Raw genomic sequence first — 17,948 nt, 5'->3', positions numbered from 1 at the left:
CCCTACATACAGATATGAAATCTGGTATTTGTGCATTGTTGTCCTTTGGTTTACCACCTTATTATTTATGATGTTTATTTTCACTGGCAATAAAGACTCCCAGCTTTTGTATTTGTAACATACCTTTCTGGACTATGGTTTGTAAATGACATATTATATACAGTGGTTCAATTACTTTTATATAATATGTGTCTGGAAGCTTCTTCCTACCAACTTCACCACTGTATTATTTATAATTCATATTTACCATAATGTTTTAGAGCTGTCATGTACCTGGTATACATTTACTTCTGCCAATACATTGCATGATTTTAAAGGAATGCATTTAAGACAGTTGGTAGTAAATTTTTTAAAAGTAACTGTTTAAATCTATTTTATTATTACATTTCAGACAGACATAACGTATTGCATGTAACTTTGACGTTGTGATGGTTCAAGTGCAATTTTGTCCAAATCAGTTTTAACTGTCTCCTCTAAAAGGCCCTACATGGAAGAGCCACGTCATGTTAAAGTGCAGAAGGGTTCTGAGCCACTAGGGATTTCCATTGTGAGCGGAGAAAATGGTGGAATATTTGTCTCTAAAGTAACAGGTGGGAGCATTGCCCATCAAGCTGGCCTTGAGTATGGTGATCAGTTATTAGAGGTAATTGTTTGCTTACTACTATTCCTATGGCTTAATGAATTAGTTCATATGAATCCAGTCATAACTAAATTCCCTAAAAGAGTGTCTTCTGAAAGCTTGTGTACTGTGAGATGTAGCAAAAGGTACTTTGTATTGTAATATTCCAGTAATTGTGATTGTTGTGACATTTTGTCAGGCTTTATCATAAAATAATGTCTTTTGGTAGTAGATCTGCATTGCATCTTATGTAAATAAGTTTTAAGCTAGTTTCAATACCTAAAACAATATAGTCCAACACCATACTCTGACTGATAATGATAATTCATGCAGCTGGCTTGTACCATGTTTCATGCTGCTGTTGCTGTGCCATATCCTTACCTGAGATACCTGGTTTAAAAATACTTGCCTAGGCTTTAGATCAGCTAAAGTCATGTTTCTGCTTACAATATTAAACATGTGGAGAAGCATTTCGAAAAGTACAGAGCTGCTTTGTAAATGTTAGATCTATTCATGCTTATGTATGCTAAAATATCATCTGTTTCACAGTGTGTGGACGATACTACAATGGACCTGAATGGATCATGGATCTGAATGTGTCTTTAAATCGTGAATTTATTAAGATCAATGATCTGAACCAACTTGTGTTTAATCAGTGATATCAGATCATAACACAGCTATGAATGTTTAGGTCTTTCAATAGTAAAAAGATTTTTAAACTCACGGTCAGGTTACCAGTATTTTGAAATGATAATAATTCTTTCCAGTGAATAAACACTAGGAATCATTGTATAGCAGCACTTCCATCTTCCTATTTACCCCAGTGGAAGTATGTCAGCATATAGACAAGAAACTAATAAGGAGAGTGAAAGAACAATTTTGTTAGTTTGCATCTGAAAATTTGACCTACTGGTTTGTGCGGTTTTTTTCCTTAGTTTAATGGAATAAATTTGAGAAATGCTACAGAGCAACAGGCTCGACTAATCATTGGACAGCAGTGTGACACCATTACTATTCTGGCTCAGTATAACCCGCATATGTATCAGCTTGGCAATCATTCACGATCAAGGTAAAGTTGGCTAGACTTTGAAAAGAAACTACTCTCTGGTCCATGCAGTTATTTAGCTAGTAGATAACTTCTGTACAGGTAGTGTGTTTGCAAACATCAGCACATTTGTAGCGTGATTGCTTAGAAAAGTAATACATGACTGCCTGCTTGTCAAAAAGAAAATAAAAATGCTTGATGCAGCTACTCTATTTTCTTTCTTATTAAAGCATAATCTTTACATACATTAAACTAAAACCAAAGATTATTTCTTCCTAGGATTATGAGATTGTAGTACTTCAAATTGGGGATTTTTTTTGTTTGTTTGTTTTTTTGTTTGTTTGTTTTTTGTTTTGTTTGGGGTTTTTTGTGGGTTTTTTTGTTGTTTTTTTTTAATACTTGATGCATGATCACACCTCAGAAGTGAACTTTATCTTTTTCTTAAACTTATGGTGAACATAGGTTATTTGGCATGCTGGTTTGAATTTTGTGGGGGTTTTATTTGTGGGGTAGGTTTAAGATTGTTTTTTTGAGGGGGGAGGGAGAGGGGTTGTTCGTTTGGTTTTTGTTTCATTTTGTGTCCTGTTCCCCCCACTCTCTCCCCTTGATTTATGGCCAAATTAAAAACTTTGACTGCATGGAATATATTTGGCATTGGTGAAATACTAACCCTCCAGTCTTTTATTCTGCTCTTCCCCTGCACCCCCCTTAGTTCTCGCCTAGAACCTGTCAGTAATCATTCCACCCCTCAAGGCAGTGGAGCTGCAACGCCTGACAATCATTCCGTAATCGATACTGTAAGTGAACAGGACGAAGGAACGATGACACCCCCGTCCAAGCAAACCACACCAACTACAAGTCCCCGGAATTCTTTAAGGTAGAGAGTAAAATTTTTTGCATTAAGGAAAAAAAATGGTCAGGGTGGATGTGGGATGTGAAGGGCATTAAAAAACAAAGTGTACTTCTGCGAATGCTGTGTCTGGTTAAAATAAGTCAGCAGACAAGTTAAGTGGACCCCAGGATGCATGTGTTCAGACTGTTTTTGAAAGACAGGGTTTGCAAAGAGTGAAGAAAGTTTTACTGCAAGATTGATTTAGTTAAGAAGTTCTGCAAGGAATATGATGTTTGTCTTATAAGACTGTATTTGTAGGTGACCTATTTTGAAGAAAAATGTAAATATGTATTCAGATGGCTAGTTAATTTTATGCAATGCAAGGTTCTAAATTGGAGTACATGTGCTATTTCTTCCTTTCTAAAGGGGCCCTGTGGACACAAACAAAAAGACCTCTGAACCTAGAACCGTTGTTGTTAAAAAATCTCAAGTTGATCTTGGGATCCAGATATGTGGTGGAAACCTATATGGAATATTTGTCTCAGATGTAGATGATGATAGCCCAGCAAAAGGACCTGATGGACTTGTCTTGGGTGACATGATACTTGAGGTAAGCTATCATGGAAAGTCTGCAGCATACTGACAAAATATCTAGGATGGTATAAAGAGGGACTTTGTACAAAAAATTGTGCTGTCTCAGAATGGGAGATGTTCTGTAAATTTTGAGTTCCTGTCACAAAACCTGGATAAGAATGGTGAGAGTGCTGTGGCATATGAAGAGCTGGATGATACGGACCTGGAGAATGACGACACTTGAGACCACAAGTTGCCCACAAGTTTGAAGGACTAATGTATATCTGCTTGGAATTATGAACACCTGTTCTCTTCATCTAAATAGCAAGCTTTGAATCCTATTGTTGTATATAGGATAAAGGCAAGGATATGAAAGATAATTGCAAAACAGAAATTCTAATGAGAGTTTAGGGAAATATGTCTTAGCAATATGTCTCTGACTCTGATTTCTGTATCTGAAATGAGAATATTTATCTACTTGGCAGGACTGTTAAGGTTATAAACACATTTGTGTTTATGAGCTTTCCAGATAAAACTGAGCATTGATTCTGTCTGAGCACTGAGACTCACTGAGTGCCTCTAGTATGCAGATGGAGACTGTGCTTTGTAATTATGTTTCTGACTTTCTCAGACCACTTGCTTTCCAAAAAAATATTAAATTCTTTCCAGTGTGAATTTTATGTTTCTCAGCTTACACATTGAAAACTATTTAAAGAAGTGCAGACTCTCATGGTGCATGTCTGCTGTGTTCACTGTAGTTTGTTTTCCATCCCCATGTCTCAGTCTCCTGCTAGACATCTTAAGGTGCAAACCATACTAGAGTTAAGTAGACAAGATTTACTTGTATATAAAGCCTGACAGTGGTAAAGACAAACTTCTTTTGCATGTTTTTCTAGCTCACCTAATTCTGTTGCTTGTTAAGATAAAATTTCACGCTAAAGGGTTTCTGTATTTTGTGTTTTGCAGTATGGGTCCATTGATATGCGAAATAAAACAGCTGAGGAAGCTTATCTTGAAATGTTGAAGCCTGGAGAAAACATAAAAATAAAGACACAATATAGAATAGAAGAGTTTAATAAGATAAAAGAACTTCCTGGAGATGGATTCTATATCAGGTATTTGAGCAAGACTGGTAATGACAGCATAAGACTGTTAGGATAATATGCTGACCATCATGACAGAGGTGTTACGTCGGTTTTATCACTTTTTTTAAATTCAAAATTTACCAGTTTATCCCAGCTAGTCTCTGACAGTGAATACACAATCTGTAGCATAGTAAGTCTGCATGTTTCACTGTAAGCTTGCATGCTTTTGAAATGTAGCATGTGCTGCTAACCTCTTAACTTTTTGCAACATAAATATGCATGTTCTTCCGTTGAGTTGATGGAGATCAGTTGCGGAACTTCTTTATGTCTTCCCTTCTAGAGCACTTTATGACCGTCTGGCAGAGGTGGAACAGGATTTAAGCTTTAAGAAGGATGACATTTTGTATGTTGATGACACTCTACCACAGGGAAACTTTGGTTGCTGGATGGCTTGGCAGCTAGATGAGAATGCTCAGAAGCTGGAAAGAGGACAGATTCCAAGTAAATATATGTGAGTGACCTCACTTATCTTACAGTCTTTAAAAGTCTGACTTGTGAGATGTGGTATAAAAGACTTGTTTGCTTCTATTCTTTCTGGTAGATACTAATTCTTAGACATGACATTTTAAGGATGGCACATTTTAATAGCATTGAATTAAATATATTGCTCTACCAAGTTGTTTTTAATGTTACTAAAAAGTAAACTAGAAATGGAAATGATACATAATCAGTGTTGTGATAGATAATTCAATAACAAAAGTGAGAGTAACCACAGCAAAAAATATCCTTTAATCCAAGATTATTACAGTCATTCTTGGGAAGTATCAGTGGTTTTAGTTGTCTGTGGACAGCAACATTATTGTAAGACTGTGTATCCTCCACAACCTCCTAAAGTTGGTAGAGCAGTTAAGAGGAGTATGCAGGAACTAAAATTTTTCCATTGTTACTGAAATCACATTAGTTACCACTTAGTGATTTTTTTTTTCCCGTTTTAACATTATTTGTTTGCTGTTTTCCTTTTCTTCTTTTAGTCTTCTCTCCATGTCATAACTCAAAATCCATTCTGACAGTGGGACAATGGTACTATGTGGAATATATAGAAGTACAATATATACATACAGGCCCATGCATATCATTGATAGGCTTGTTACTGAAGATGGATAGTAAAACCAACTACACATTATATGTGTTATTTGGAAAAAAAATTTGTGCTCATTTAAAATAAAACTTCCTGAAATTACTGTTCTGGATTGCTAATAATTTATTTGTAAGGATTAGTATAACATGCAGCTTCATAGAAAGGATTGGATATTCTGAGCAAGGCTGACTTTATGGGCAAGTACCTGCTGCTGGTTTTGCCTTGGAGAATTTTGCCCTGGCTGTCAGAGTGGTCACCCTCTGTGCCATGCTGCTATTTGTACTGTAAGAATACTGAGGAACTGATGCTAGCGTGAGGTTTTCAGATGCTTGTTATTTGATTTATTTTAATGTTTCTTTCTGATTAACTTTCTGTGATGAAGATGCTCAGGCTAAGGCTTGAGATGATCAATTCCAGTGTGTTCCAGAAGCAGCGGTGATACTGTTTGTCAAAAAAATTTAAAAAGTTAATTTTAAATACCAACTATGTAGTCTGTTTCATTATAGGATGGATCAGGAATTCTATAGGAGGCACAGCATGTCTGAGACTAAAGATGAAAACAGCTCATCTAAGACATTGTCAGCAGCAGCACGGAGGTCATTCTTCAGAAGAAAGCATAAACACAAGCGAAGTGGTTCCAAAGATGGAAAGGATCTACTGGCTCTTGATACAATCAGTACAGATTCAATTCCTTTCTTGGATGGCAAGTACCTTTGTTATACTTCACAGGGGGTTGCCTTTCTTTCTCTTCTATTTTTAAGCAGTTGCAGCATGTCACAACAAATAATGTTGCTTTGTGGTTGGTCTGAATACAAATGGTGATCATATGTGCCATGTACATTACTTTTAATAATTTTTTTTAATTATTAAATAACAAGCCAGAGTGTTTCAAGTTTGGGTTGTTTTGGGTTTGTTGTTTTTTTTTTTAAGTTTATTCTTAGATCTATTAGCAGTAACACTTCATTTGTGGAGGGGGATTGCTTTTTGATGCATGGTTTTGGTCTTCCTTTCAACTATTTAATTTCTGTCCAGGTTGCTTAGACTAGACAGAAATGCTGGGCACAGCTCAAAAATCTTCAATTCTATTTCTTTACTCCTCAGCAAAAATCATGTTGGTTGTAATGTTTACTTCCTTGGAAAAGCTCAACAAACTTTTACACAGTTTAAAGTGTGTATATATGTGGGAAGCACCAAGTTCAATTAGAAAAACATCTATTTCAAGCTGTCGAGTGGAGAAAATTACATTAATGGCTACTGAGCATTTTTTGTTCTTGTCAAGACCTTTATCCCTTGCAAGAGACTTGTTTTCATAGTTAGGGTGCTTCTACTGATCTGAGGAATGCCAGGAAAATAATTTTTACTTTTAAAAGTAACTCTTTTGTGTCTGTAGATTCTTCAAGTCTGGCATATCAGCGTGTACAGAAAGTGGACTGTACCTCTCCTAGGCCTGTCCTTATTCTAGGACCTTTACTTGATGCTGTGAAAGACATGTTGGTCAAAGAATCACCTGGAAAATTTTGCAGATGTCCTCTTGGTAAGTGTGCAAATATAATCAATTTATCCTTGCTTAGAATACATAGTAACATCTATATACATGATCTAAGTGGTAGCACAAACGTGGGAAAAACCCCAAGAATCTGAATTTGCAGACCTTGTTTCATTAGCCTTAGTCTGTGCCTAAGGAATAGTAATAAAAGTGGATCTCTCTGATTCTGTGAAACAGAGGTTATGAAAGCTTCCCAACAAGCCATTGAACGGGGTGTGAAGGATTGTCTGTTTATTGATTATAAACGGAGGAGTGGGCATTTTGATGTGACAACTGTAGCTTCAATAAAAGAGATAACAGAAAAGGTGAGTCAATTTTATTGCTGTAGTTCTTTGCACAGTTTGCAATATGTGGTCGTACTATGTTGGCGGGGGTGGAAATTATGTTAATATTGTTCTCTTTCAAGACATTCAGAGAATCATTCCGTAGGCCACTGAGTAAAATAAAATTTACCTCACTGACATATAGCTCTTTAAAGATTTAAATATTATCTTATGCAAGCTCACCTTTGTAGAAACTAGGAATGTCCATATTCTTTTACAGTATTATTAAATAAAGTTAGAAATTATTTTGTTATTAAATAAAGTATATTTTTCATAGATTCCACTCCCTACCCCCTAAAATGAGGATTTAGGTTTTCTAACTATTCAATTTAATATAGAACATAAACATTATAATAATTCTGGAGACATTTTAATTAAAGTCTGTTCATTGCTTATAGTTTTGTCTCAAATCACACAGAAAGTCTTACTACTTTAGCAGTTGTTTTTGATTACAACTTCTGAACAATAAAATGAATATGAATATTTAGATTTGAAAAAAAAATGTATTACATATATTTCAACCTGAGTTTTCATTTCATTAGTTTTTCAAATACTTTTATTTCTATCAGTGCATGCTTTTGGTACTACGAATGGAATTTCTTGCAGTTTTTTCATCTTCTGTATTTTTGTTTTAAATCCTTTGGGTACAAATTGCTCAGTAGCCCCAAAATGCTAAATGTGGAGGGAATTATGTTGGGTTGCTATGATTTAAGTAGGGGAAGAAATGGGGGATTTGCATGTGTGCTTGTGCTTTCTAACTGAATGAGTGTTTTGCATTTACATTTGATTTTAGGATTGTCATTGTCTGCTTGACATCGCTCCTCATGCCATCGAACGGCTCCACAGTGTTCATATCTACCCTATTGTAATTTTTATTCGCTACAAAAATGCTAAACAAATCAAGTAAGTCTGTGAGAGGTATAGTTCAGGGATGTTTATTGTAGCTTAAAATAAGCTTGTTCCCTTTATTATTCTTTTTCATCCTAGTCATCTTAAATCCTTTAAAAATAATGTGGAAATTAATCATAGAAACTGCTGAGAGGTAAATGGTCTTAACTTCATTTTTGTTGCATGACAATTAAGTGAATCTTTCAAAGAAATTAAACAATGTAGACTAAACTGAATGTACTCCAGGAGACACTCAGATCTTTCCTGCTCACCTTTGTATGAAACCATAATACAGTGAAGTGGTGACCATGCAAAGAGCTATTCGTCCTCTCAGTGGGCCCAAGTGTGTGGATGCGGTGCCTATTGATTTGTAACCTCAGCTTTCCTACCTTCAGTCTTCAGTGAAAACAGCAAGGGAAGGTCCGTTTTGCCATGGAGTTCATATACTGTGGTCTTCTCAGGCCATGCTCTTTCAGTAATTGAGAATTTCCTGCTCAAACAGAGGCAGGAACAGAACACAGGAGTAACAAACCACAGTCTTTCCCCTAATGTTTAAGTAAGCCTTCTCATGTTTTGATAGAAGAAGTGACATAATCTCCCAACAGAAGTATTAAGAAAGTTTTGTTGAGAGGTCTTATACTTGTGCTATCTTAATTTTGCAAGTTGAAGACTTCTTATATTCTTGATCTGTAGGTAAATTTGATGACTATCTATTTAACAAAGAAGGTAAGTATCACCACTTTCAAGTAGAAGCAAGACATAATGCAATGTAGTGTATTTCATTACCACAGTAGGATCATGCATTTGGATGGCAAATGTAACTGTCATGTCTTGAGCCCCTTTGGAAATGGAATGATGACCATTGCAGCTATTTCTTTTTTTTTTTTTTTTTTTTTTTTTTTTTGAAAGTGACAGAGAGTGGTTGAACTAGACACGCAAAGATTTCTAGCAGTCATCAAAATAAGGTGCAGTGGCACATTGTCTCTGCCTATTATGAGCACCAAAGGTTTTTCCAAACAGTCTTTTTGATATAGCACAGGTCCAGTTGGCATTCTCTGAAATGCTATGCAGCAGTGATTGGTTAGTTCAGTAGCAAATTTATTTATTAAATAAATCCATGCTGCTTCTCTCACTGCTGTAAGAAACTATGTTTTTATTGTTTCAGTACCTATTTATAAGGCCTTACTAGTTGATTATAAATTCCGATTCCTTTGAAATAGAATCCTTTATTGGGAACCCCAAGTCAGAATTGGAGGAGACTGTTACAAGCCTTGATAGGAATTGAAATGTTTGTTGGTTTCTTTCCCATTTATATTTTGCTATCTTTTTTCTTATTTTATTTCAGTAATAGAAAAAGTAATCTAAAAAAGTGCCATGCATAAGATGACATGGAAATATTCTATTTGCTTGATGCTTGATACTTCAAACCCTTAAAAGAGCAGTATTTGAGCCCAGCTTTGTGTGGCGAGTACTGGAGTGTATATGAAATAATGATCCGATTCACATGAAGTGGAAAAAATTACTCTTTCTCCCTTAACCCTCTCTCAATCTCTGAGACTTTAAAGGAATACTGTCTTGATCTGAAAGCAAATAAATTTGTTAGCACTGAAACAATCCTGTCAATTATGCTGATACTGCTGAAACACAGTAGATGGCACTCTATGCACAGTGTTATGCTTGCAAATTAGTTAGCCTTTCACATTCACATAACTGGAGGTAATAATTTCAAGTCCATTTAAAGAAAAAAAAAACCCACTCTTATAAAAGGTTTTTCTTTTTTTCTTTCTTTTTTGCAGAGAGCAAAAAGACCCAATCTTCCTGAGGGACAAAGTTACCCAGAAACATTCCAAAGAACAGTTTGAGACAGCTCAAAAAATTGAACAAGAGTATAGCAAGTACTTTACAGGTTAGTATTTCATGAGCATTTCACTAGGAATACAGTGGCATTTCAAGCATGCATTTTAATTCGGAATAATTAAATTCAACTATAGAGGCCTTTTTAACATCATAAAGTATATGAATCTTGAATTGTAGTTGATACTGTTATTTTTAGTAGAGAAAGAAAATTGTGTTTGGAAATTGTCTCTGCTTATTTCGGAATATATTTCCACGTGGTTCCACATGCATTCAAAAGAATGTGGACAAAATTCTAGCCACCTTGATGTTAATGGCAGCAAAATTTAAAAGGAAAAAAATGAAATAAGGCAAAATATGCCACCACTAAACCAGTCAAATCCCAACTTTTCATCCCCCCAAACAATGGGATTTTTACAGAAATATTTTGAGGCGTATACTGGCCAAGTACAAGAGAGAAAAGGGAGATGTTTTCAGTATACAGCTACCTCAGTGCATACTTAGGGAAGCTGCAAATTCTCAACAAAATCAGTTATGTGGTATCTAATAGCCATAAAAATGCTCGCTTAAATGGCACATACTAAACCTTCACAGACAGTGTGCATGGTCAGATTACATCACCACATATTATCTTCTGCTCCTTGTTAAGTCATTTGTTGCATTTTAATTTCACCCTGATAATGAAAGTAGCACTCAGTCTAAGAGAGTCCTGTGTGTATTTTGCCGCATGCCCTGTGGCAAGGGTCTCCCTCTGTTAGTGCCAAGTACAGTGGACTACAGCTGTCATCAACATTTCCAGATGCTGGTAGTCAGAGAGGATTGGTGTTCAAACTGCATTGACATTTAGGCTTGTTGAAATTATAATGTTGTGCATAAAATAAGTATGTAGATAGATATGTTGGACATAGAATCGTAGAAGGATTTGGGTTGGAAGTTCCAACACCCCTGCTGCAGGCACAGACACCAGCCATTAGACCAGGTTAATTAAAGCCCTGTCCATCCTGGCCTTGAACACTTCCAGGGATGAGACATCCACAACATCTCTGGGCAACCTATTTCAGTGCTTCACCACCCTCACAGTAAAGAATTTCTTCCTAATATCTAATCTAAATCTACCCTCTTTCAATTTCCATTCCCCTTTGTACTTGTAAAAAATCCCTTTCCAGATTTCTTGTAGGCCCCCATTTAGGGTACTGGAAGGCTGCTCTGAGGTCTCCCTGGAGCCTTCTCTTCCCCAGGCTGAACAAGCCCAATTCTTCTCAGTCTGTCTTCATAGGAGAGTTGCCCTGGCTCTCTGATCATCTTTGAGGCCCTCCTCTGGACTCACTACAATAGGTCCATGTCCTTCTTGTACTAGGGGCCCCAGCACTGAATGCAGTGCTCCAGATGGGGTCTCAGGAGAGGGGGAGTAGAGAGGGAGAGTCACCTCTCTCAACCTGCTGGTCACGCTCCTTCTTATGCAGCCCAGCATATGATCGGCTTTCTGGGCTGCGAGGGCACACTGCCAGCTCATGTTGAGCTTTTTGTCAATCAGCATACCGAAGTCCGTCCTCCTCAGGGCTGCTCTGAATCTCTTCTCCACTTAGCTTGTATTTATGCTTGCGATAGCCCCGACCCAGGTGCTGGACTTTGCGCTTGGCCTTATTGAACTTCATGAGGTTTGCACAGGCCCCTTCTCAAGCCTGTCAGTGTCCCTCTGGATGGCATCCCTACCCTCCAGCATGCTGACCCCACCACACAGCTTGGTGTCTTCAGCAAACTTGCTGAAGGTGCACTCAATCCCACTGCCCATGTCATTGACAAAGATACTGAACAGCACTGGTCCCAGTACTGACCCCTGAGGAACACCTCTCATTACTGATGTCCACTTGGACACTGAGCTACTGACCACAACTGTTTGAGTGCAACCGTCCAGCCAATTCCTTATCCACCGAGCAGTCCATCCATCAAATCCATGCTTCTCCAGTTGAGAGACAAGGTTGTTGTGCAAGACATTTGACACTGTCCCGCACAAACCCAGGCAGATATTTGTTGCTCTTCCCTTATCCTCCAACATTGTAGCCCTGTTATGGAAAGCCTCAATTTGTCAGTCACGATTTGTCCTTAGTGAAGCCATGTTGGCTGTCACCAATCACACCCTTATTGTCCATGTGCTCTAGCATAGTTTCCAGGAGGATCTGCTCCATGATCTTGCCAGGCACCAAGGTGAGACTGACCAGCCTGTAGTTTTCCCAAGTCTTCCTTTTTGCCCTTTTTAAAAATGGGAGTTGTGTTTCCCCATTTCTGTTCAGTGGGAACTTCACCAGGCTGCCACACCTTCTCAAATATGATGGATAGTGGCTTAGCCGCTTCATCTGCCAGTTCTGTCAGGACCTGCTAATGCATCTTGTCAGGTCCCATGGACTCATGCACCCCTGGGTTCCTTAGATGGTCTAAAACCGGATCTTCTCCTGCAAAGGACAGTTCTTCATTCTTCAAGTTCCTGCCTTTGTCTTCTGTTACTTGGGTGTTGTGGCTGGAGCTCTTGCCAGTGAAGACTGAAGCAAAAATGTCATTGAGTACCTCAGCCTTCTCCATGTCCTTGGTAACCAGGTCTCCTGTTTCCTTCTGAAAGTGCCCTAGTCTTCCTTTTATACCCAGTGTACCTATGGAAGCTTTTCTTGTTGCCCTTAATGTCCCTGGCCAGATTTAATTCTGTCAGGGTAGTTAATTAATTCTGAAATGGCAGCTTTCTGATGAAGCTGTATGAAACTCTTTCTTTCAGAACTGAGTTCTGTAACTACGTCATGAAGTACATTTTTTGACTCACAACCCTATCAAGTTGGCTTTGTTTCCTGTACCAAGTTGTGAGCATGTTGTGTTATCTGAATCACTTCCCCGCTGCTGTTTGTCACCTTTCATAGACCTTGTTGGTTACTGCGTTCTGTGTCCAAACTCATCTGACATCGTTAACTGTAATATATACTGCAGAGTCAAGTAACATTTTACATAAGATCAAATTGCCTCTTTTCAAAAAAGTAAATAATACCTTAAGCCAGAGGCTTTGCTGACATATTTCTTGAGTCATGAAGTTCCTCACTTTTTAAGGCTTAAAGCTAATACATTCTCCTCTCTGGTCTCAGTGTTGGCATTTTACTTTTTATGACTGTCATGTTTAGAATGCAAAGTGCTCATTTATCTTCTGAATTGATTTTCAGGGAGTTGTTTCTTGTTGGCCTTTTGTTCCTTGAATGTAGTTGACAGTAAGAATTTGAGTAGGAACTGCTGCTGTTTTATTCAGCTCAACAATCTGTGAGCTGCTTCATAATTTACTTCTAATATTTGTAAATAGTTTCTAGTTGCTACAGCTATAGTCTCTATGTATATTACCATGTAAATATAAAACTCCTAACACCACATGCTGAACAGAGGTTTATTGTAACAGGTTCTGACCATCTTTAGACTTAAACTTTGCCACCTGATGCCTCTGAAAATAGTACATTGAGGCCTTTAACTAAACAGTTGCCTTAGTTGACTGTAGCCATCAGTTCTGTCATTGCCCTGGCCTGTTTTAAGAGCTAACAGAAGAAATTGTGTATTGAATGCTTGACCTCTTTGCTCTGTTTGTTCTTTTCCTTGTTTTAGTAGAATCATGCATGTGGCAAATACTGAACTGGGTAGATGAGTTCTGATCTGTTGATAAACATTTTGCAGAAAAATGCAGAAGACTGCTCTTGTAATTAGTCTCAACAGTTTGCTTCAGTCTCATTTAGGGGGGTGTTTCTTTTTCTCCAGGCATCGTCCAAGGAGGAGCCCTTTCAAGCATTTGCACTCAGATTATGACGACTGTAGATCAAGAACAAAACAAAGTCCTGTGGATCCCAGCTGGCCCGCTGTAAATTTATTTTGCTGTGAAACTACTTTGCAGATATAAATAACCAACTAACTTTCTATCCAACGGACTCAGTCCATTTCTGTCTTTATAAAGATATCCATAAGTGATTTCTGTTTCATGAAGGGGAATGATAACACTGAACATAAGGACCCAAGGAGGCACGTGAGAAGGGGTAGATCACTTCATCGAGCTTGTCTCTTATGTCATACGTGTACGCATGACAGGTTGCCATGAGGGGTTGTGACCTGCATGTACTTGTCCATGAGTAAAGAATTTAACAATGCTGCAGAACCCTGTAGAACGGCAAGTTTACAAAAACTTTTTCGAAGTATTTGGTTGTTGCTGTTTACTTGAATGTCTTGTTTTGTTTTGGTTTTTTTTTTTTAACTGTGTCCTTTCACTTAATGAGGTAACTCTCCAACACGGAGTGAAATTTCTGAGTATGAATGAATGGTTTATGTGCAACATGACTCTTAGTTCATTTTGACCATTTTTAAGCACATTGTTGACTTGACAGCCAGGTAATAACATGGGATTGAATCGGTACGTCTTGGGAGTAAGCTCAGAAGGAAGTACACTCCTTTACAGGGCAGACCACTGTTTGTATCCTGTCAGCTCTTGTCTGTCAAAGATATCGTTTCTTGTTTTATGCATGAATTTAATATTTAAACGTCATAATATATCTGAACAATCCAAGCTTAATGTGTGTTGAAAAATAATAATTTTTGGTTGTTGGGCCTGGATTAAGTACTGGTGGGGAAGAGTCATAAGCTAGGCCTAGCATGCTGTGTTCTGTCACTTTTTAGATACTGTAAATATGGAAAGCTTATGTTGGTGCAATTTTGCAGGGTAATTCTTAAGCTTTGTACTTCAGTGTATAGCATTCACATAGATTGTTTTTATTTAAGAGCAGCCACAGTTGTAGGGCTTTGATTAAAAGCCTTTAGTAAGGTACTAAGTTGTTAGTGTTCTCACTGTCAAAAAATAAGCGATCGTTTAGTTTTGGTTGCAATACCTACTTACATATTGTACAAATTCCATTGTATCAGTTCCTTTTTTGTTTATTGCACATCTGACTCTGTGTTCCTAACACAGGTTTTGTACCTGTCTCTTCTGTCTCTTGTGCCATATTTCTTGGGTACTGTATTTTAATTGTTTTCAAAATGTCATATGAATAGAACTGCTTCTTGGTCACCGTTCCTAACATTTCATTATGTAGGTTTCTACTTTTACACTACAGGCTGTAGTTTTGCTTCTGTTTGCAGCTTTTTTTAATTGAAAAAAGGGATTCTTCTTGCACAGTTCTTCAAAAGAAAGATCTGATCTTAAATTCTGTTTTACAGATGCTATTTTATAGTTCAAAATACTTCATATAGTATCTATATAGTTGTATGCTATATAGAGTATTTTGAACTATAATACATACTATATATATATAGTATTTTATATAGTAATGTCATACTATTATAATACTGTATATATATAAATTAAAAATAGGAAATTGTATGGATGAATTACTAGTCAAAGTACTTCTCATGGTGAGGGACAGAAGTTGTTTTTTTTTTGTTTATCTCATTTTTTGTTTGTTTTTTAAAGTTTGAGGTCAGAGTAGACTCCAGTGGTACAACTGAAACAGACAGGTACTGTTCTGACATGAATTTTCTGTACTAAAATGAAAATGTCACTTTGTATCAAAAAAAAACAAAGAAGTTAAAGAAACTGGTTATTAAATAAAGGTCAATTTCTGTAACTTGACTTGTGTATAAGAGGTGCATATAGCTAATGTTCTCTTCGACTCTGTTTAGTTGAGTCCTCATATAAGGTTCTATTTTCTGACTAAAACTGTCACATAGAGGTTCAATTCCTTGACAGGAGCATGTTTCAATTTTGTGGTTTTGCCCAGCATTGCATATGTAAATACCAAAAACATTCAAAAACCACAGGACACAAGAAATGAGATTGAGATGTTGGATTTGTGTTAACAGCTTTTTAACATTCTGGCCCAGTGGTGTTAAGGATTTCAAGTGGAATGGAGGCTTTAAGTGGGGAACTAGTCTATCACTATTATTTTTGAGTAAGTGTCACTGGAAACCAGGGAAAACCTAGTAGTCAAAAATGCGAATCATTAGCTTAAAGGCACATTGTAGAATTCTATGTCTCACTTTTTACACTGCAGACAGGCTATCCTTTTCTGTTCAAAGTTACCTGAAAGCTTAGGATAGCTAGTTATTTTGTATTAACTTTCCTGCTTCATCTCTTGCTGTATTCTCTCAGATGCCAAATAGTCAGCTTCAGCATGAACTGGGTTGGTGGATGGGCAGTTATCATACCTAATAATAGCCTTCAGTCATAAGACAGGACTTGCACCAAGCTGCTTTTCCATCGTGCCATCTTCTAATAGAGGATGAAGAATACGAGAACAGGCAAGTTCTGGCAGGTTAGTAACAGCCATACCTTGCATATCTTCTGATCTCAAGGAAGTAGATTTCAAGTCTTGCTTAAATACTAGAAAGATTCCTTTAGTTCAGTTCAAGAGTTTCCTGATACACCATTTTATTTTATAATACTGCATGCTGGAGCTAGATTTGGCCTTTGTTCCGAAAAGAGCAACTTTGTCCAGGTGTTTAAATAAAGAATATAGTTCTGTGGGTTTTTTAAAAATAGTTTAATATAGCTAGACAACAACAGTCTGAAAGTGTCACTCTCATGCTCATAAGCCACCGTACATGCCTGCAGGTAAGGAGTTAGCTAGAAATCAGCATCTTTCAACTTTATTTCTCCATAGCTAAACTGATATAAAATTGCTGAAGATACTGAAGCCTGTATGTATGATCTGTTGTGAATATGTTGACAAGCATCTACTTGCTTTCAAACCTTTGCATTCAGTCCACATTGATCTGAATTGCAGAATCCAGAATTACGCTCCAACAGCTGCCAACCTCTCTGCCTCAGACAAGGGTCCTTTTCAGTGTCTTCAAATTTGAAGGCCATATCATAATCCCTTTCAGTGAACACAAACATTGCCTTAAGCAGTCTTGAACACCTTTCCTAGATGCATCTCAGGTGGATGCATAATCCTATCAGTATTCATAGTTGAAGTACAGTCTTTTAATTTTCTCTACCCAACAAGGCAGACATAGGACTTCTGCAACAACTAGTAAAGGTCCCAGACTTGCAGTAGAAACTGGAACCGCATAAAAAAAGGTAGCTTAGCCTCTGCCTGTAAATTTTCTTACAGCTGCTGTGTCGGTGTTAGAGTTGCTTATTAATTTGGTTGCCTTGGTGAGGTGGAGGTTTTGTTGTTTTTTGGTTTTGTTTTAACCTGAATTCTGTGTCATTTTGCTTAGAAATGCAAATGGCATTTTGTTTAGAAAAAGTCTTGTTTTTCTTTACTGAAAACATACCTTTTCAGTGAATATTTTATAGCAGATCGTCTGACTATTCAATTTGACTTCTTTCTCTCTTGGTATTCAGAGATGTTTTTGCCAGCACACCGCAAATGATGTGAGCGTAAATCCAAAACCCAGGTGAATAGGGGATCCTATTACTTAAGTGAAAACATGCTAACTTTACTTGGGATTGTTTAACTCTATTTTAACAAACAACTCTTTACAAGCTTTTATAAAAGTGTTTTAATACATTATAAATAATTCTAAATGAATGTCATAACTTCAAAGTTGTCTCACTGGATCCTTTTCTTTAAATAAACTGTGCATTAAAAGCATACTGTGACTAAAAAAAACTAAAAACATTTCCTGTACTAGAATTTATCTTGTAGACCTCCAGTACGGAAAATGTTTTTAAATTATATTTTATATTTATTTCATCTTGTAACTTAGTTTAGAAACAGTGAGAAGAAGAGATGTTAAAGGAATTCTGATTTCAATATATGTCTTATTCAAGTAAGCATTTGTAATTAATTTTCCTCTTCAAAATGCACCTAATCAAACTGCAGTGATTTTCCACATGTGTGAAGTAGGAGATTCCAGATTATTTTTTTTAACACACATTTTTAAAAGCTTTTAGAAGTTTTTAAAAGATGAGTCTTTTTTCTAAAAAAATTGGAGGGAAAACGGCAGAGGCATAATCATTGTTTTAAGAAGCAGATCACCAAAATCTTTGTACAGTGTAACCTGTTCACTTCATATTATGATGAATTGTCTGTCATTCC

The 17,948-nt window shown here is 36.9% G+C and overlaps 1 protein-coding gene across 1 annotated transcript in view; it reads left to right on the top strand.

The window, feature by feature from the left end:
• DLG5 (discs, large homolog 5 (Drosophila)) overlaps positions 1-14,495 on the top strand; it is a gene marked incomplete at its 5' end in the record, with an annotated part of 55,489 nt that extends 40,994 nt beyond the window's left edge. Inside the window, 12 exons of the mRNA XM_010021302.1 lie at positions 481-643; positions 1,555-1,688; positions 2,377-2,541; positions 2,923-3,106; positions 4,036-4,184; positions 4,495-4,665; positions 5,799-5,995; positions 6,683-6,826; positions 7,016-7,143; positions 7,955-8,064; positions 9,846-9,955; positions 13,678-14,495. Coding sequence (XP_010019604.1) covers positions 481-643; positions 1,555-1,688; positions 2,377-2,541; positions 2,923-3,106; positions 4,036-4,184; positions 4,495-4,665; positions 5,799-5,995; positions 6,683-6,826; positions 7,016-7,143; positions 7,955-8,064; positions 9,846-9,955; positions 13,678-13,781 — 1,759 coding nt within the window. The remainder of the gene's footprint in view (positions 1-480; positions 644-1,554; positions 1,689-2,376; positions 2,542-2,922; positions 3,107-4,035; positions 4,185-4,494; positions 4,666-5,798; positions 5,996-6,682; positions 6,827-7,015; positions 7,144-7,954; positions 8,065-9,845; positions 9,956-13,677) is intronic.
• Positions 14,496-17,948: the final 3,453 nt, after the last annotated feature.

The sequence above is a fragment of the Nestor notabilis genome, unplaced genomic scaffold (assembly GCF_000696875.1).
Source record: "Nestor notabilis isolate BGI_N333 unplaced genomic scaffold, ASM69687v1 scaffold2639, whole genome shotgun sequence".
NCBI lineage: Eukaryota > Metazoa > Chordata > Aves > Psittaciformes > Psittacidae > Nestor > Nestor notabilis.
Note: the sequence above shows the minus strand (reverse complement) of the source record. Positions and strands in the feature narration are given on the sequence as shown.